We start from the raw sequence: 21,905 nt of genomic DNA on the forward strand, positions 1-21,905 counted from the left end.
GCTTTCTCACAGATCCTTGAGTATGGACCAGGATTCATATTGAACCAATTTGGTGTGCTTTTCTTAGGTGGTGATACAATATTCATATACCAGGAAACTTGTTATCAGCAATATGCTGTTCCTCTAACTCATGTGCTATTCCCCTAGTCTTGCATCCAATTCAAAGTAACAAACATATATTAAATGCCTTCCATGTACTGTGACAGGCATTGGGGATATAAGTATTGACATAAAACTCTTTTCTCAAAGAGTTTAGGGTTGGATCCACTGGGAAGAGAAATCAAAACATCTGAATATAATTTTTTAATATTTATTATTTTTTTTCCTTTTAGGAGCTGATTTGGAAAATGGATCTTGTGTTCATCCTATAATTGCTGACAGAGTTTCCCCACTCTTACCTGCCCAACATGTAAATTTGTCCAAAGGCACAGGCATGGTTCATATTGCCCCAGCTCACGGGATGGAAGATTACATTGTGGCTTCCAGGCATGAGCTGCCCATGGTAGCATTCCTTGTTCTCTCTCTCTCTTTTTTTTTTCCTTTGGAAGAAGGAGGGCTGAGGAAGACTAGTTATTGCTTTTATCGAATTAATGTAATTTATTCGGATCATTTTGTGTTTTATTCTTTTTTATCCATTCCCACTTTTTAAAAAATTAGTACTTGTACTTCCCTTCTTTGGTTTTCATTTTCTAAATCAGAAGATGTGAGGATGGAACTGAATGATCTGCAGTTCTTTTTAGCTCTAAGTGAAATCTGTAAAAATTAGGATTTGTTAAATTTGAAATTATATAGTAAAATCTTGCTTTTGGGGACTTATTGTGAAAGGTCCTAGAGTTAAAGATCACAGATCTGGAAGCAACTTCACAAACCATCTAATCTAACCCCCTTTTTTTTTTTTTTTTTTTGGTATTTGAGGAGCTTTCATTTATTAAAAAGAAATAAATTTTATATTTATAATTGATTCCTCCCATTCTCTCTTTAAACAAAAACAAACAAAAATAAAATAAATAATGAAAAACTTTATCATAAATATTTATAATTTAGTAAAAACAGATTCTCATATTGGCCATGACTGAAAACATAAGTTTCTTTTGCATTTTAAGTTCCTCACCTCTCAGGAGATGAATGACAGACTTCATCTTCAGACTTCTGTATTTGCATTACAATTCCAATGTCTTTTTAGAGTTCCTTTGCTCCATAAAAGTTAATAATTTCCTCTTTTCGTAGCTCTTTAAGAGGAAGGTGTGGGATCACTTTTTGGCAACCCTGTAGAATGGATTCTGATCAAGTGTGGATTGGCCTAGATGGCTTCTGAGGTCCCTTCAAATTTTTTGAAATAATTGTCACAAGTAGAAGAGGTTCTTGTCTAACCTCTTTCTTTGACAGATAAGGAAACAGGCCTGGAAGGGTTGAGTGAATTGATTCAGGGCATATAGGCAGTGTCATTTGAACGGAGGTTTTCTGGTCCTATTTTCAGGTATACCAGCTGGCTTTAAAGGAGTTTCATTAGTTAAGATGGTGATAAATAGAATGAGTATTGGAAAAAGAATATAGTTTTGTTACTTCCCAAGGCACTATAAACAAATTAAAAGTTAACAAAATTATCTTAAGAAGAAACCTGCTTCAGCTATTTTAATACTTTAAGGGCACTTCCAGTTAGTGCTTTTTAGAATGAAGATGGTTTTTAAGTGTTATAAATGTTTATTGCTTAAGTCAGAAAGAAAAGTATTCCTTTATGATTTGTGATTCTGACATTTTATTATGTGAACTGAAACATTGTGATAGCTTTTGCTATTAAACTTAAGAAACTTAAGAAAATTCCTGCTACATTAGAACTAAAATGTATCCAAATTTTCATCATAGAGCAAGAATTGGTTATTATCAGATCTAATTATCAATTCCTTGTTTACGTTACTGAATGTCTCAACAAGATGATGTCTCTTAACATTTTGTTTTAATTGACTAAAATGAACTTCCTAGGATTGTTTGGTGGATGAAGATGGGAATTTCACAGAAGCTGCAGGAAGCGAACTTGAGAACAAGAACGCCCTTGAGGAAGGAACTGATACTGGTCAGTATTTCCTCCTCAGTATTTCCTCCTCTTGTCATCCAGGCACATTCTGTGGCTAGCAGGAGCAATAGCATCTCTGTGTCTCTTTTCTTCTAGTCTTTAGAGTTCTGTCAACTCAAGGTGACTCGTGACGAAAGCAAAACTTTAAGTGGCTTAGCTTAATTTATTTTGCCAGATGGTATACTTATTTGTGTTTTTAACTGATTCTAATTAGTAGCAATGTTTCATTCACCAGTCTGTGTGACTTGTAGATTCATGGAAGAGTGAATTTATAATGAAACTACTCTCCTTGAATCAAGAATAAATTTGGGTGTTTCTAGGATTCCAAAAGACTTTATAGGGTGATATTGTGATGTGGCTCTGGTTCTTATGGTTCTATATAGTCACTTGATTTTTCCACTTTGCTTTCAACTGAAGAGGCATCTGCCATTATGTGGAATAATAGTTGTTAAACTTATTCCCTGCCCAGACTTTTCACTCTTTTCTTTTGAAAGAGTGACTGACCCGTTTTCTACCAGGAGTTCTACAGATTAATTTTTTCCCATGGTAGTAGATGTCTTCATTGATAGCAACTTTTAGCCCAGACTTTATTCTGTTGAATGATTTTTGGGATTGTACTTAGAAGGTTTTCAACTGCTATGTACCTTCTTCTAAGAGTTCCCTTCTCTCCCCCCCCCCCTTTTTTTTTATTAGTGATAAAGATGCTTCAATCTACAAAGAATTTGCTAAAAGAAGAGGATATTACACATAGTTATCCCTATGACTGGAGGACAAAGAAACCAGTGATAATTCGCTCTAGCAAGCAGTGGTTTGTAAAGATAGGAAATATGACAGCTACAGCCAAGGTAAATCATTTTTCCTATAAATATAGGATAACTCCTCTCCCCGACTTACATACATTTACAATCTTTGGAGAAACATATTTCCCTTATATTTGCTTATATTCATAGGATTATAAAATCTATGACTTTTAAAGCTTAGTAAGATCTTAAAGATCATCTTTTATTTTATGAATGATAAATAAAACATGGCCACGGAGGTTATGTGATATGGGCAAGGCTGCACTGCTAGCTAATGAATTGTGAAATGTATAATCTTAATCTTTTGACTCACATTATGCTACTAAATACATATACACTGTTACATTAAATGATAATAAGAATCTCTACAAAAGTAGCTGGGTTTTTTAAAAAAAAAGTTTAAAACTATATTTCCTTTATTTAATAATTATTATCTTTTTTTTTAATTATAATAACTTTTTATTGACATAACCCATGCCAGGATAATTTTTTTTACAACATTATCCCTTGTACTCACTTCTGTTCCGATTTTTCCCTCCCACCCTCCACCCCCTCCCCTAGATGGCAAGCAGTCCTATACATGTTGAATATGTCGTAGTATATCCTAGATACAATATATGTGTGCAGAACCAAACAGTTTTCTTGTTGCACAGGGAGAATTGGATTGAGAAGGTAAAAAATAACATGGAAAGAAAAACAAAAATGCAAACAGTTTACATTCATTTCCCAGTGTTTTTTCTTTGGGTGTAGCTGCTTCTGTCCATCATTGATCAATTGAAACTGAATTAGATCTCTTTGTCAAAGAAATCCACTTCCATCAGAATACATCTTCATACAGTATTGTTGTTGACATATATAATGATCTCTTGGTTCTGCTCATTTCACTTAGCATCAGTTCATGTAAATCTCTCCAAGCCTCTCTATTCATCCTGCTGGTCATTTCTTACAGAACAATAATATTCCATAACATATACTACAATTTACCCAACCATTCTCCAATTGATGGGCATCCATTCATTTTCCAGTTTCTAGCCACTACAAACAGGGCTGCCACAAACATTTTGGCACATACAGGTCCCTTTCCCTTCTTTAGTATCTCCTTGGGGTATAAGCCCAATAGAAACACTGCTGGGTCAAAGGGTATGCACAGTATGATAACTTTTTGGGCATAATTCCAGATTGCTCTCCAGACTGGTTGGATTCGTTCACAATAATAATTATTATCTTAATCATTCAACTTGGAATTCTATGCTTTGGAAAAATGAATTTTTATTGTAATTAAATAATATTTTTGAATTCATGAAGTAAATCATGTTTTTAATCATGTTAGAAACATTTTTATGAAGCATTTCATTTCTAAAATCTTTTATTATGTTTTTAGCATTTGTTTTAAAATATGTTGAATCCCAAATACTTTCCCTCCTTCCAACCCCTCCCCCACTTATTAAAAAGGCAAGCGATATAGTAATTATACACGTGAACTCATGTAAAACATGTTTCCATATTAGCCATGTTGGAAAACATGTGCATGCATACATATATACACACATACACATATACATGAAAAAATAAACTGAAAAAAATATGCTTCACTTTGCACTTGGAGTTCACTAGTTGTATCTCTGAAGCTGGATAGCATTTTTCATCATAAGTCCTTTCAGATTGTGTTGTACCATTGTATTGATTAGAAAATCTAAGTCTTTCATTTAAGTCTTTTAGCTTTTCATAGAGCATTTTAGTAGTTGTACTCTGAAAAGTTTTGAATTGGAATGCTATATTGAAATTGGACTTGGCATTTCTAACCCTATATATTATTCAACTTTGAATATGTAGATTAATTTGAAGGTTAGTTTAAAACACTCTGTGTTTTGGGTACTATAGAAAAGAGACCCTATTACTACTGTTGGCCAATTCCCCATTATTGTTTTGATCTCCTTTTGGTTTTAGGGATTTGAGCGTCTTTGACTTAGCATGATCCCACCTGAATTTGGTTAAAAGGTTAGTCTCAAATTAGGAATGTAGTGTAAATGGAATCTATTGTTATATTAAACAATCATTATAATATGGGTCCTTATCATTCATCCTTTCACAGATATGTAAACTTAAAGTAGGGACGGAGAACATTTTTTTCCTAACTGGAGGCAATCAACTCATGTTTTAAAAAATTATTTGAAAGCCACATACATTTTTTTTTTTAAAAGACATTGAAATTTTTCTTGAGACAAGTATAAAATGTTCCACATATTTTTCAAATTTATTGGAGGAAACCAAAAAATAGCAAGTACCACAAATAATAAAAAGTATAATAGTTTAGTGTTATAACCAAAGAAAAAAACTTCAAAGTAAAAGATCACAGAACTACTTGGATAGCATTGCCATTTTGGGGTACTACAGTTGAACACGAGTGTTTTTTAACAGCTAAACTCAACATTTGTCCTGTAGGTTGCATAAAATAAAAGTTTCCCTGTTTTATACCAAAAGAGAAATTCTTACAAAACGTTATTTGCATCTACATATATATATGTATGTATATAAAACACAGGAGATTTTAGTCATATATATATATATATATAAAAACACAGTAATTCTTAGTCCTTTTATAATTCCCTTACAGATCCATGGAGAAGTTTCATGTGTTTTTGAACTTGGTGGGGAAATTACAACTTTATTTTTACCAATCTCTAATTGAAACATATTCCAGTTCTCAATTTAAAAAAAAAACAAAAAACATTTTGAGACGTGATCTATAGTTTCCACTAGACAGAAGTATCCATATATAAAGGGTAAAAAATGCTTTCTTTAAGATATCAAGTGAACTGATAGCTTTAGGTTCTGAAATACTTCTTTAAGATATACTCATTTGTTTTCTACTTGCTTTTCATAAATTTTTATAGGTATATTTTATTTTTATGTCATATACATTTTTCACTATATCCCTTTTCTTCCTACATAGCTAGCCTCTATTTTTAAAAATAGAATAGGGAGAGGAAAACAGTTGAGTACAACTAACCAACATATTAAATAAAATAAAATAAAATTGTCTATGTAATGTTCCATACCCATATTTTCCTGCTTCTTCAAAGAAGGAAAGATGAAGAGGTGCCTTCTCATATATCTTCTTCAGCTTCCTCAAGCTTTGTCATTATAATTTTATCAGCAATCACTTATTCCATTGGTTTTTTTTTCCCCTTTACATTCTTGTCATTCTGCATATTGTTTTCCTAGTTCTGCTTACTTTGTTGTAATCAGTTCTTAAAAAGTTTCCATGCTTTTGTGTCTGTCATATTCGTCATTTTACTACATAGTTATATTTCATTATATTCATGTATCATAATTTGTTTAGCTCTTCCCCAGTTGGTGGACTTCTAATTTATTTCCATATGTTTGCTACTATGAAAAAAATAGATGCTGTAAATGTTCATGGAACTTTTGTTTTTGTCTTTTGACTTTCTTCGGATATATGCTTAGCAATGAAATTTCTGTGTAAGAAGCTATAGATATGTTAGTCATTCTCTTTGCATAATTCCAAATTACTTTTCACAGTGGTTGTACCATTCTCAGCCCCACAAAAGTTCTTTAATGTATCTCTCCATAATCCTACTCAGAATTGACTATTCTTCCTCTTTGTGATATCCTTGAATTTTCTGAGATGAAACTTTTTTTTTTAGTAATAGTGATTTAAATTATTATTTCATATAATTGTTAATTTACAATTGTTGTTTTGAAAAATGTTCATAACCTTTAATCATAAGATGCTAATTTGTTTTTTATGATTGAAACATAGATGCAATTAATTTTGTTATTAATGAAGTTTGGTAGTTCTAATCCTAATCTGTTGTTATGATCTTTGATAAATACTTTTTATCTGCCCTGGATTATCACTTAATGGGTTCCTCCAGTAAATACATGAAAAGATTTTTAGTTTCTTTTATTAATTTTATATAATTTTTTCTTAGCATAACATCAGTACCCCAGTTTTAAAAATACATTTGTAAACTTATTGCAGGAATCATTAAAAAAGGTGAAATTTATTCCTGCGTCAACAATGAACAGTATGGTGGATATGACAGAGAGAAGACCATATTGGTGTATCTCAAGGCAAAGGGTTTGGGGTGTTCCAATTCCTGTGTTCCATCATAAGACAAAAGATGAAGTCTTGATCAACAGGTAGAAACTTTTTCTGTATGTTTTATAAAATTTTAGTAAGTTAAAAATTTTTCAAAAATGGAAAAATATCTCAGCTTCACTGATCTTTGTTTTTATGTTTTTTGGAATAAATTATAGAATGTATACTTTGTTCTCTAGATAAAATTTTATCAAAATTTTCTTCTTTCATTATTTGGTAAACAATTATTTTTTCCTAAAGCCAGATACTTCTGCTGTAGGAATAAATATATAGATAGCAACTACCCATTTCTATTTAGGGAATAACACCATACTATTCTAGCTTTTTCCCTTTTCTATTATTCTTTTCCTTTCACCTTAGTTTATCTGTCCATGATTCTAAATTTCTGGAACCCCTACTTGAAATTGATGAGGAATTGGTATAAAAAGTGAGGTTCTTAAAATTTATAATTAGATGAGGTAACTTTTTCTGTTGATTATAACTTGAAAAAAGTAACTTGTTATTTTCCAATGAGAATTGAGGAGTTGATTTTAGATTATAGATAACTGAAGGAATTTTGGAAACTAGATCTGAGGTCTCCAACAATTTTGGGAAAAAGAAACACTCTTGATTACCTGAATCCTTGAGATTTTTAATAATATATTATTGACAACAAAATACCTCGGTGGGATTGGGGAGAATATTAACTCACTGGAGCTAGTAAAGTGAGTAGCTACATTCTCCTTTTTAGCAAATTAGGGGTTTGGTGGAAGTAGGTGGTTTGGTTTGGTGATTACTTAATAGATCTGGCCCATGGAGCTGGTTTTAAGATCTTCCATACAGTTGCTGTCATTTTGTAGTTTTCAGACTTATTTTTTCAATGATTGCTTTATTCTTCCATCCTCCCTACTTAGTGAATTCATTGCAAGTTAAATTTAATTAATTTGAACAAAATTTTTCTTTCTAGTTGTGTGTGTTTAAGGGGTTGGAAGTATAAAAGAATCTGATGATAGGTGGATTTCTTTTATGTCCTGCAACTTTGATGAGTTCAGTGTTTCAATAACTTTTTGGTTAACTTTGGGATTTTCTCAGTAAATCATGGCAGCAAAAAGCATTTGTATTTCCTCCTTGCTTATAATTATTCTCTCAGCCTTTTTTTCTGTTTTATTGTAAGAGTCTTTAAAAAGTCAATTTGAATCAGTTGGTGCTAATTAAGGGTCAACATTTTGCCTGGAACAAGAAGTTAAATAAGTTGCCTGTGGTCATATATCTAGTATTATGTCTCTTCTAATTCCAGGATCAGCATTATTACCACTATATCATGTTACCTCTCACTGCTAAGAATAAACTCAAATGATTATAAAATATTTTTTAGTTTACAGAAAGTATAGAAGAAAAGATGTATCATGATAATATGGCATAATGTTTAATTTTGGTGCATGGTAATTTTAAATCTGTTGAGATTTTTTTGTTGGCAAAGATAATAGAGTAGTTTGATATTTCTTTCTCCAGCTCATTTTACAGATGAGGAAACTGAGACAAATAGGGTTAAGTGACTTGTCCAGGGACACACAGCTAGTAAATGTCTGAAGCCAGATTTGAATTTAGGAAGGTGAATCTTCCTGACTCCATGCCAAGTATTCTTTCCATTGCATCACCACTTAGCTACTTTGACCTGATATTGCTATTACTACTTGTAAAAACTTACAAATCAATAACTTTATTTTTTTCTAGCTTAGTGTTTGCTTATTTATATGAAAACAAGTATGCCAAACTTATTTATATCATTCTTAAGAATTTCTTATATTCTCTGTGAAAGTACTGCTCTTTTTATTTTAGTTTTCTTTTTTGAAACATTTTATATTGTTACTCCCTTGTGGTATAATTGTGCCACCTAGAGAAAGGAGGTGCAAAAGTCAATGTCCCACCCAAATATAATCATCACTGAATCTATGGTCTATGATCTAATACCACAGATACTGTCTGGTCCCATCCTTTCATTTTAAAAATGAGGAAATCAGAGCTCAAAGAGTTTTAAGGGACTTAACTAAGATCCCAAGTAGTAAATGTAAGATACGAAATTTGAACCCAGATATATTTTTATATAAGTACTTTACCAGAAAACTTAAGCATAGCTTGTAGACATGTTTATTTTTTCATCACTATTATTAGGAAAATGTTTTCTGAATGTTTCCATGTAAAAGAAGCTTAAGTGTAAATAAAATGAGCAAGTAGACATTTTTCAGTCCATTCCTTCTGATAAGGAGTGTGGGCTCATTAAAATGAGCATCATAAAGGTGAAACAAATGAAAACTTTTATTAAAGTCTGAAAAATTCAAGTGAATTTCCTTTGGTTACCAGTATTCTTTTATTAATGGTTAAGAATTAATTTTATTTATTTTTTATGCTGTAGCTGCCTTTAAATTGTGTGATAACTCATAGGTTTATAGTTTTGAAGTAGCACAGATATACATTGGCCTATGGAAATGACAAACTTAAAGTATACTTTCTGTTAATTCATAGGTCATTTTCCTGTATGCTATTTCTTACTGATGGCAGTAGTTCCTTCTTCATTACTATAACACTTGCCTTCAGAAAGGGAAAAATGTTGCTTGATATTCATCTTTTATTTACATGAAATACATTTTAGAAAACAAATTGAGTAATTTTCTTGTCTCTTATTTCCCAACACCAACCCCTTTCCCTGTCCCCTATCTTCTTGTACCTAAATTAATTGTGTGAAGCCAAATGAGTCTCTTCTTTATACAATAGTATGACAGTGCCCATCAGGAATAACAGTACTCTATTGGAATTATTGTTATATTTGATAATCCCGATTTTCTCTACATGAATGATTTTTCTTTTTAATATTTGGACAACATAAAACTGGGAAATTGCCTGTCTGGATACGTATCAAATCTTTAAATAGAAGAAAAACTAGATTTAGATCCATGTCCTAAATTTAATGATTGGTACAGATAAAATAATAAAAAAATTATTTCAATCATGAAATCTACTTTCTGATCATTTGCATTTTATATTTGGTATGATATCTTGAGTTTTTCTTTTTACATAGGTATAGTATCTTTCTAAGATTATAATTATGCATTTTGATATAGCATATCATATAGATATGAAACTTTTTTGTAGGTTATTTTAACAAGGTAACATTAAAAAAAGGGACACTGTATTTGAAAGGAGTATATAATGATTTGATATTTAAAGTTAAACTGTTAAATATTTCTATATTTTCCAATTTTCAGGGTTTTTTCTTATTACTAAGTCAACAACTAATGATTTTGTAGAAAGTAATTTCTTATATGTAGGTTTAATATCATTATCAGTGACCATAAGTAAAGCATTTATTTCCTGAAGAATTATAGCAACATTGAAATTAGCTAGACTATTCTGGAAATTTAAAGTACAATTTGTAAGGTTTCTTCAGTCACCATATAATCTCATTTATCTTAGTTTATGAAGAGTTCTCTAGTTGGAAATTATTGATTTCTTTGATTTTTCCTATTTAAAATGAAATTTCCTTTACTAAATTGTTTTATAACTATAGGTTGAAAATTTAGAACACAGGATTTTATTCTTGGAATTTCACTTTGAACTAGCATTCATCTCATTACCTCTTTCCAAATAAGCTACCTAAAGAATTTGTTTAATTTTGTCTTGTAAATGAAAACTTATCTTTCAGTGCTTGTTTTTCTACTTATGAAGACAAAAAAAAAGTAATAACTTTGGAACAGAAATAGTTTCTTTATTCTTTAGTAATCATGATGCTGCTTAATTTCTGGTAACAGGTCAAGCATTCAGTGTAGTTAGTCATTTTTAAAGTTCAGAATGATTGGTATCAAGGTAGCTTGAATGTCTTTATTACTTTTCACTGTTTGAAACTTGCAAGTAATTCATAATGTAATGTTTTAGATAAGATCTACATGTACCGATGTACCGAAGTTTTATGATGGACTTACTGCTTTTTGAAATGAAATACATAAATAACTAGATTGCATAGTGACAGGTGAAGTCTCTACTACTTTTATCAAAGGTAATGTATATTACCTTAAGTTTATCAATTAAATATTTAATGTAATTTAGAGGCTATTATATTCCAGACTAATAACATGAAGAAAGAGCCTTGGAATTATGAAAGATTGTTCATCTGATTTGATCAACTATAGAATTTACCAAAATTAGAATTAAAGTTTTAAAGATGTGAGGAGTATTTATATTCTCTTAAAGCTATAAAGTATTACAGTCCTTACTTTAAATCATAGCATTGTGCTGTAGTGATATCAGAGAGAATTATTTCATATTCTTTAACTCTGAGAAGCTTGAAATTGATTTTGGCACCTAAGCTAGATAAACACAGCTCATGGGATTAGATATTTAAGAGTAGGAAGAGCCTTAAAGGACATCAAGTCCAACCTGCTCATTTATTTTATCTTTTTGCTTATTTGTTTGCTGGCATTAGGAGGACTTCAGTTCCTGGGAAAGTCACTTAACCTTGTTTGCCTCAGTTTCTTCATCTGTTGATTGAGTTGGAGAACAAAATAGAAAATCACTTCGTATATCTACCAAGAAAATCCCAGAAGGGGTCATGGAGAATCAATTATGACTGAAATGATTCAATAATAATGCCAAGAACATATTTTTTGGTACATTGAAAGAAAAAAGATGATAAACCTTCTGTCAGGAAGGCTTTCTGAATTTAATTTTATTCTCTTGATAAAAAGATCTTCCAAAATTTGGGCTAGTTCTCTAGAAGCCTGAGATCACCTACTTAGTACCACTGGACAAGTTCAGTGTAATCTTAAGTACATTTTTATCATTTATCAGAATAAAAGGCACTAGTCCCCTAAGAACCAAATATATTTTATCTTAACATCTCAGTCAGTGTTGGGAGCACAGGAAGCTCCCACCAGCACCTGGGACACTTTTCAGACCTGCAGCCAACCTGGAGCACTGCGCCTTAGTGGCATAGATGCCGTCCAGAAATTGTCCTTTATTTATAAGAGAGTTTGTTTGTTTTTATTGTAGCCTATTCCATCAGGGCAGCTAAGCTTGATATGAGTTTAATTCTTTCAAAAGTTAACTCATCCTTTTTGGACTTGAGAAATGGCATGAGGAGCACCTAGTCTCAGCACTTTTTGAATCTATTTATCACCCAAGAAGTTTCTAAATTCAACATATGAGTCATTTTCTTGAATAGTAATATTGATAGGGAAGTGACTTATTCTAGATATCATCTTGATCCCCAAACTTAGGGCAACTTTTCTGATCATGTTTTGCACACTTACAGAGTATGCAGACTCTTGTAAATTCTTTTAAATTTTCTTATCATTTGTCACTCATGAGTCTTTTCCCCTTTTCTTTTAGGAAATTGAGCTTTTAGCATTGATTGTTATGGTAGAAATTGGTCACTTGATTTTTCTGGGGCCCTACATAATAACTGCTGTAGCCCTTCAGAGAGATGTTAGTATTTTCTGGTTTATTGATGGTGGTTTTTTACAATATTCTTCATTTTAGTTGTGCATTGGTCAAAGAGCACCATTTATTTTGAAACAGGATTTGAACTGAGGTCTTCCTGACTTCAGACTTAGCATAGAATCCATTCCACAAATGATTAAAATGTGAATTAAGTAGCTGCATAAATAATTTAATAGAAAGAAGAGATGACAAAATTGGAGTGTCCAGGAAGACCTCATGAAGGAGGTAAAAACTGAGGTGAGTCTTGAATGTGTGGAGTTAAGTCAAAGAAATAAGAGGCATCTTCTTGGATAGAGTGGAGCAAGAAGAACTGGGTGAGCAATTGTTGGAAATCATGAGTCAAGTTAGTTTATTTTAGAAAAAATGAATGGCTCTATTTGTCAGTGTTAAGAGTTTCACTATAAAAGAGTATTGGAAATTAAGAATAGAAAAATAGGGGCAGCTAGGTGGTGCAGTGGATAGAGCACTAGCCCTGAAGTTAAGAGGACCTAAGTTCAAATCTGGTCTCAGACACTTAACACTTCTTAGCTATGACCTTGGGCAAGTCACTTAACCCCAATTGCCTCAGCCAAAAACAAATAAATAAATAAAAGAATAGAAAAATAGGTTAGGTACCAGATTGGAGGTCTTGAATACCTGGCTACTAATTCTAGTTGGTTTTTAACAGGAAAGTAACCCAATGAAAGTAGTGTTTTAGAAGAGAAATCTGTCAGTGTTTTGTTTAATGAGAGTATGTAGTGAAAGTAGGCAGGAAAATAATTTAGAGGCTATTATATTCTAGGCAATAATCTTGACAACTGTCTCTAGATCAGCCAGACCATAATTCTTTGCTTCATATCCATCTATCTGTCCCTAGCCATATTCTTATTATCTGCACTGCTACTACTCTTCTCCTTCAAACAGTTTTTTCTCAGAACCTAATTAACACATGCATTGCTCCTTTTAAAAGTGTATGTTGACATTTTTTTTTTAACATCACCTAATTTCTTCCAGTATCATTTCCTTTCCCCAATCCAGAGAACCATTTCACATAACAAACAATATTTTTTAAAAACCAGAAGAAAAAGGAGAGGGAAAAAGCAGCATAACTAATTTTAGAAGTCTGAACATACGTATAAGGTACAAAACTTGTGCATCCCTAACCTCTGCAAAGGGTTGTGAGGTGGGAGTATTTTGTCACAATCTCTTCTTTTGAGCTAGTATTAATGCTTTATAATTTTGCAGCATTCCCTTTTGGAGGAGGGAGTGTCTGTGTCTGTGTAGTGGGTTTTTTCATTTATGTTGTCATAATCCTAGTACATACTGTTATCTTGGTTCATTCTTCACTCAGCATTGGTTCATTTGGATCTTACCATATTCATCACATTACACCGTTTCTTATACTATGGTTATGTCCTTTCATACAGCACAGTTACATTCCATTCCATTCATGTGTCATAGTTTGTTTAGCCATTTTGCAGTTGGCATCCATTTCCAATTCATTGTTTATTTGTTTGTTTTTTGGTGAAGCAATTGTGATTGAGTGACTTGCTCAGGGTCACACAGCTAGGAAGTATTAAGCGTCTGAGATCAGATTTGAACTCAGGTCTTCCTAGCTTTAGGGCTGGTATTCTATCCATTGCATCACCTCGCTGCCCTCCAATTCATTGTTATCAACAAAAAAGACTGCTATAAATATTTTGGTACATATGAATATGCATTGCCCTCCTTGGGGTATAAATGAAGAAATAGCATCTCTAGCTCAAAGCATTTTGATATTTTAATCACTTTTGTTTCTCTAATTTTCAAATTGCTTTCCCTAGTTGATGATGCTGATTCACAGGTCTATCAACATTGCACTAGTTAAACCTTAAACCTCCATTATTGATTATTCTGGCTTGTATTACTTTTGTCAGTTTACACTATGGAAGATGAAATCTTAGGGATGTTTTCATTTGTTTCTCCTTACTAGTGATTTGCAACATTTATATGGTAGTTATTCTTGTGAAAACTGTTTATACTCATTTATTGGAGAATGATCTTTGTACCTTTACTTTTTTGAAAGGGAATGTCATTATATTTCCCTTTAGTTCCATTTATTATCTTTATGCTTTAGTAAAACCAAGCACCCACATATAGTATACCCTAGTTCATATATGTGTAGCTTCCTACTTTTAAGAGTACAAATTCCTAAAGATAGGAACTTTTGTATTTGTATCCCTTCCATGTTGCACATGTTAAATATTAAATGGTTTGGTTCATTTGAGCCTTTTAATTGGTAGAATAATGATTCCTTTAAACATAATAAGAAAATTTTGGAGAATAAATTTTAGTTTTGTGGAGAAAGTAGAATAATGGGTTTGTTTCTGAAATAGTTTGAAGTGAACTGGTGTCTAGTAGTTTACAATTACAGCTGTGTAACTGTAGAGTTCAATTTGGGGTTGGAAATAAAGGCACTAATTCTATTTTTTTTTTTTTTTTTTTTTACCTTAACTACTATCTCACTGGCTCTGATTATTTTTTTCCTTCAATAGTGAAACTATTGATCATCTTGTTCAACTAGTAGAAAAACATGGAAGTGATATCTGGTGGACTCTTCCTCCTGAAAAGCTTTTGCCTCAAAAAGTCTTATCTCAGGTAAATTTGTAATTGAAAATTTTGAATAGTATAGGCCTTAGGGGTAATTTATTTCTTCCTTCCTTCCTTCCTTCCTTCCTTCCTTTCTTCCTTCCTTTCTTCCTTCCTTTGTCCCTTCCTCCCTTCCTCCCTCCCTCCCTCCCTTTGTCCCTCCCTTCCTCCCTCCCTTCCTCCCTCCCTTCCTCCCTCCCTTCCTCCCTTCCTCCCTTCCTCCCTTCCTCCCTCCCTTCCTCCCTCCCTTCCTCCCTTCCTCCCCCTCCCTTCCTCCCTTCCTTCCTCCCTTCCTCCCTCCCTCCCTCTTTAGTAATTTTTTTATAATGTAATTTTAAAATGGGCTTAATATAATTGATAAAAAATAAAAATATAAGAAAAACACATTCTAGACCTAAAATAGGGCATGTATGACTGGACAGGTTAGAATTTAATTTAGTGATAGATAATATTGAAGCAGCGTGATATAAGAAGAGCATTCGATTTGGAATCAAAAAGACACATATACAAGTCCCAAATCTTACAATGTCTGGCATTCTGCTACTATGCAAATTGTTTCCTCATTTGCAAAATAGGAATAACAATATTCACATGAACTATTCTCAAGATTGTGATGGAAAAAAGTGCTTTATTAACGAAAGTTGTATGTACGTTTCTGCTAATATTGGTAGTTTGGAGTTCTTTATTAAACCGCAATATATTACAAATCCTTGCATTTGTATTGAAAGTTGCTCAGAGTTTGTTTATAAGAGTTGAGAATAACACTTGAACTTTGCACGATTCAATTAAAAATTAATCAGAAATATATAGTTGGTAGTTTTAGCTGCTCTAAAATAATGATGTCAGAAAGTGTTTATTTTCAAAAAAATTAATAATAATGCCCAGACATGAGCTGAAATTGTGTTATCTAGTGACTATGGAAATTACAGTCATTTAATTAAATATTTATTTAGCACTATATATACAACACTCAAGATCATTGAAAGTACTAGATAAGTTTTCATGAGCAATGCAAGTCATTTTTCACCTCTTCAATTTTGAGTCCAACTCATCATTTATCTGCAAAATATAAGATATGTATGTTGATGTGTCTGTACATGGCTGATTTTTTAACCCTTGGAGCTCAAAACAATTAGAAAGAAACTCATTTTTGGCTGTAATTTGAAAGATTGGGATCCAAGATCCCTCCAGTCTTTAAGCCTTCTGATAATAAACACCTCTTTGACATAAGTTTTTGTTTTTTAAAGAGATACTACTACTCAAGGAAGTACTCCAAAGGGCAATGGAAAAGCCATATATATGTTATAAGTAGACTGAAGCACATTACCAATTATGACTTCTATTTAAGAAGGAAATGGCCTAATTGTGAAGACATTGAGGAAGTAATATAATTGGAAAAAGAAATGGTAAAAAGTGTTTAGGTATTGAGAGCAAATAATGGATAGCCCAACTCCTAATAAGATTTAAAAAAAAAAAAAAGATTTAGAAGATAGTTTTCTGGGTGTTGGGTTGCTCTCCTAGTGAGAACTCTGGGAAGTCATAGACAAGGATATCACAGGATGAGAAGACATTGTTGCCTTGTGATCTACACAAGTAGAGGGCATCTTTACAACTTGATTCCATCAAAGAATACAATGTAATGTAGAGATCCTGAAATGAATAAAAAGAAACAGGTCCTACTGCTAATAATAATGCAATAAGATGTGCATAGAAAATGTTCTAATTTGATTGTTCAAGTCCACACAAAAAGTATGAAATATGATGAGATCAAGTGAAAGAGAAATCATATCCAGCTTGTTATGTGTGTGTTACAAGGAAAAAGGGAAGAGAAAGTTTGATGTTACTTCATGCTTAGAATTTTTTTAAAGTGTTTGAGTATTTTAATAATTATTCTAATAGAATATTCAATGACAAGTGAAGTATTAAGCTTTTCTGAATTTAGCTATATTTTTGTATAGTTAAAATGTTCTTTTCACTTATATCTCATTAGCTTGGTGATCCTGATGCTCTGGAATACGTGCCAGGTCAGGATATCTTGGATATCTGGTTTGAAAGTGGAACTTCATGGAATTGTGTTCTTCCAGGTATTTAATAAAGAAAATGTTATATGTTATGTTATCATTGAAAGGTTGAAGATTTTACTTAGAGTTGTAACATAGCCAAAGATTTTTACAATGACAATATTAGACTGATGGAGGTTAAGTAACATATTTTGAGAACTAGTCCACTATAGGACTGTATTGTATATAATACAATATAATGCAATAGGCCATGCTTTCTATATACTTCACAGCTTTTTTTCCCCTTTCTTTTAAATTACAAGTACATAACAAATACTACTCTTATGTTTAATTAGTTGTGAATAGAGTAAATTAGGTGAAATGAGGAAGGGAAATGTTTTCCTAAAATAACTAATCATAAAAAAACAGGGAAAGGAGAAAGTGACTGAAAGTGGCTAAATAAGTAATGAATTCAGAGTAGTTAGATTTAAAGCGTTCATTTTTTTCTAGAAAATTTGGACTTTTTAGGTTTTTTTCCCTCCAGAAATGTCACTGATGAGCAGTGTCAGGATTTAATATCTAATATTTTCACATATCACCTTTGCTTCCAAAAATGTTATTTCAAGAGGCCTTTGCTAGCATGTTTAAAAAAATATTAGGGCAGCTAGTTGGAACATTGGATAGAGCACCAGCCCTGAAGTCAGAAGGACTTGAGTTCAAATTTGGTCTCAGATAATTAAAATTTCCTAGCTGTGTGACCCCAGGCAAGTCACTTAACTCCAATTGCCTCACCAAAAAAGAAAAAGAAAACTATTTAAATTACCAATGTTAATATCATTAGTGAGTGATTTCTTAAAAAACAGTCATACAAAACAAAAGTCTTTACTGAGTATAAATTAAATAAATTAAATTTAGGGATCTTGATTGGCTTCAAATGTAATGAAAGCTGTGTCACTGATTTTCTTAATATATGAAGTTCAGGCATTGCTGCTTCTATTAGTATCTTCTTATAGAAAAATGATGCCCACTCCTAACCTAACATTTAGAGAATTTATTATATTTCCAAACAAAAATGTTGTGTTTTGAATATTTAGATATTTATAAAAGAAACATCATGTAAATATACATAATTGATGCAGTAAACTTTGATTTTTCACTATAATAAAATGGAAGCAATCAGCAATAGTCAGTGAAATTTACAAATAATACACAAAAATCTTAATTCATAGTATCTACCTACTAACCTTAGACCTCTCTTTTGAGTAGAGAACAAGAACTTTAATAAAGCTTGCCAACAAGAAGTGCTTAGTATTTTATTGATACTCGATTAGTGTTGATTGCTTAGTATTTTGAGTATTTAGTATTTTATCTTATCCTTTGATTTCATGCTTAGTATTCTGTCTTATCCTTTTTATTACATGTTTTCCTGAGGACATCACCAACTTCTGTGTAAAAAATAAATATCTAATTGTAAAGACATTAAAGCAGTATATAACTGGAAAAGGAAGTGGAAAAAATTGTTTAGGTGTTTAGAGCAAGTGATGGATTACCCAATTCCTAACAATTTTATAAAAGATATAGAGGATAGCTTTCTGGGTGTTGATCTCCTGTTGAGAATTTACAAGAAGACATAGGCAAGAATATCACAGAATGAGAAGGCAAGGTTGTTTTGTGATCTACGCAAATAGAGGGCATCCTCCCAATTTGATTCCATCAAAGAATACAAAGTAATATATAGACTTTGAGATAAATAAAAAGAAACAGGCCCTGCCTCTAATAATTTGTAGTAAGAAAAAAAATTATGTACATAGATAATATTTTAATTTGATTATTTAAGTTCATAAAAAAAGCATAAAATGAGTGCAAATGAAAGAGAAATCACATCCAAGGAAAAAAACAGTGAAAGGAAAGCTTCATTTTACTTAATGCTTAAGAGTGTTTTTTTTAAGTGTTTTGAGTATTTTAGTAGTTATTTTTAGTACAAGAAAATTCAATGATAGTATTAATGTTTTTGAATTATTGTTTTGAATTAATGTTTTGAAGTATTAATGTTTTTGAATTTAGTGATAATATATTTCCCATTTCTTCAATGTTTTTGTATAATTAAAATGATGTATAATTTCAAGTAGTTTGAATTTATAGTATTAAGTTCTATTTACCAGATGACATTAAAATTTATTTTTTGAAAAAAACTGATCTTTATTTTTAGTACAAATAGCATTATAAATGATTGCTGATACTAATTATATTAATCTGATTATTTTATAACCCACAAACCTGTTTTCGCTTTTGCTGAGACAGAATTTACAACAAAGAGAGATTTGTTTTACAAACTTAGGTTAGGTCAAGTACCTTTTTCATTAAGAGATAGATCAATGGGATCTTTTTAAAAAAGTCAATATCCTGACCTTTTCCTTTCCAATGGTTACCATCTATTCATTATCCTCTATTTATTTCTCTCTTCATCATTATAATACAAACTCTTTGAAGGAAGTGACTGTTTTTCCTTTCTCTTTGTTTCCCTGGAACTTGGCACAATAACAGACACAGTAGTTAATAAATGCTAATTGATTGATATCAATATTTTGAATAAACAAGACTGTTAAAAGTTGTAGCAGCTATACATGTTTTTTTTTTAAAAAAAGGAAGACAGCAAATTTTCATAACTCCAAGACTTTGAATATAAAATTATTTTTTTCTTTTTTAATTAACTTTGAACTTATTTTTTTCCCACATGTTTCTGTAATGTACAGATCAAAGAGCAGATTTATACTTGGAAGGAAAGGACCAGATTGGAGGCTGGTTTCAGTCTTCTTTATTAACTAGTGTTGCAGCAAGGAAAAAAGCCCCTTTTAGGTAAGTATCTAGGTCATAAGAAAACTAGTCAGTAAATTTCATTTAATTTTAGCATGAATTTATTGAGCACCAAAATGGACCAAGCACAATATTAGGAGTGGAGTAGGGTGCCAAAAAAATTCTAAGTTGCTTCCTGCCTTCTGAGAGCTTATAGTATCATTAGGGCATAGCTTATATGTGAAATAAAGGGCTAAAATATATTGAATTTGCCATAGATTATAAATCCTCTAGGGGGAATCCTTATGGCTTGGTGTAATTGAGGGGAGGGAAAGGATATCTTTAAGCTTCAAATGCCATTATATTTCTTGGCAAACGATATATAGATCCTGCAAGTTAACATTAGGCTTAAAGATACAGTATTGTAATCTCACAGCCAGTGTACTTCCATTGGATTAGAAACTAAAATATACCATAAAATTATGAGTTTTATAAAAGTAGCTTGAGATTAAGAGGCAGTGTGGTATAATAGCAGGTATAATAGAAGTCAAGAAGATCTGGGATCAACTTCCCTCTCTGGCAAATACTGCTTTTATGACTTGAGGTCATTTTAAATTTTTCAGTGCTTTGAATAAATTCTTAAAACTAAAAGTTGCAGAACATTTGTTTATGTGCATTATAGAAATTATCTACACTGATGAAATCACAAGTTCAAACCAGAGGAAAAAATGTATTGTCACAATGCTTTACTGGATTGAAGCCTCTTATCTTTTGTCCATTCCATCTTGACTTTCTCCCCACATGAAACCAAAACAAAATAGTTTAATGTTTTTTCTCTCTTCCTAGGCATAATTAATGTGACCTCAAGCTTTCCAGTGTTCTTCATCTCCTCTTGTTGAATAATAATAAGAGTTCAGAACAGAAACAAATTTCTTAGAATCTTGTGGCCAAAAGGAGAAAAAGTCTTGATTATTATTGTCAATTGTGTCTGCTTCCAGAACTTAATAGAACAGTAGTGTTTTTTTTCCCCAGATTCCCACATTTTAAAAAATACTTATTTATCTTACTCATTTTTCCTTCCTTTACTCATGACCTGAATAATCACATTTAGACTTATGTTTTCACCAAAGAATTTGCTTTTTTTTTTAAGCAACCTATTTTAAGCAACTGATGAAGTATATTAATTTTTTTGACATCTATTCATTTTGGTGATGATAAAAAAAAGATTTTATTCAATTTTAAGGCAATTTGTGTTTTATCACTTAATACTTAAATGGTTTATTTTCTTTTTTAGGGTTCTTTTGGTTCATGGTTTTACTCTTAGTGATAAAGGAGAAAAGATGTCTAAATCTCTTGGAAATGTGATTAGCCCAGATGTTATCATCAATGGAGGCCAAGTAAGTGACTCATAAGAAATGATTGACATTTTTTCTTATTTTTCAAATTTTAGATTGTCCTAACACTTAGCTCCTTAAAAATTTTAATTGTTTTATGTGTGCTTACATATAGATTCACTTGCATGGGATTTTGTTTTCTGCTTTTATTTTAGAAATGATGATTCTAAAAAAATGGAATTTGTATGTTCTACCAAAGATCATGCTTATTATTCAGTAAAAGATCAAATTTGGTTGTTTTTTTTGGGGGGGGCGGGGGGTTATTTTTTTTTCTTTTTTTAATTTTAGCTTTTTATTTACATGACATATGCATGGGTAATTTTTCAGCATTGACCCTTGCAAAACCTTCTGTTCCAACTTTTCCCCTCCTTCCCCCCACTCCTTCCCCTAGATGACAGGTATATCAGTACATGTTAAATATGTTAAAGTATATATTAAATACAATATATATATATATATATATATATATATATATACACATATTTATACAGTTATCCTACACAAGAAAAATCGGATTTAGAAATAAGGTAAAAATAACCTGAGAAGGAAAACAAAAATGCAAGCAAACAACAACAGAAAGAGTGCAAATGCTATGTTGTGGTCCACACTCTTTTCCCAGAGTTCTTTCGCTGCTCTATTGGA

The 21,905-nt window shown here is 31.6% G+C and overlaps 1 protein-coding gene across 1 annotated transcript in view; it reads left to right on the plus strand.

The window, feature by feature from the left end:
* Positions 1-21,905, plus strand: part of IARS2 (isoleucyl-tRNA synthetase 2, mitochondrial) — a 52,403-nt gene that overhangs the window by 17,253 nt on the left and 13,245 nt on the right. The window contains exons 9-16 of the mRNA XM_003767719.4: positions 333-502; positions 1,981-2,071; positions 2,765-2,916; positions 6,878-7,038; positions 14,983-15,085; positions 17,067-17,160; positions 19,830-19,932; positions 21,164-21,266. Coding sequence (XP_003767767.1) covers positions 333-502; positions 1,981-2,071; positions 2,765-2,916; positions 6,878-7,038; positions 14,983-15,085; positions 17,067-17,160; positions 19,830-19,932; positions 21,164-21,266 — 977 coding nt within the window. The remainder of the gene's footprint in view (positions 1-332; positions 503-1,980; positions 2,072-2,764; positions 2,917-6,877; positions 7,039-14,982; positions 15,086-17,066; positions 17,161-19,829; positions 19,933-21,163; positions 21,267-21,905) is intronic.

This window comes from Sarcophilus harrisii, chromosome 4, assembly GCF_902635505.1.
Source record: "Sarcophilus harrisii chromosome 4, mSarHar1.11, whole genome shotgun sequence".
Classification (NCBI taxonomy): Eukaryota; Metazoa; Chordata; class Mammalia; order Dasyuromorphia; family Dasyuridae; genus Sarcophilus; species Sarcophilus harrisii.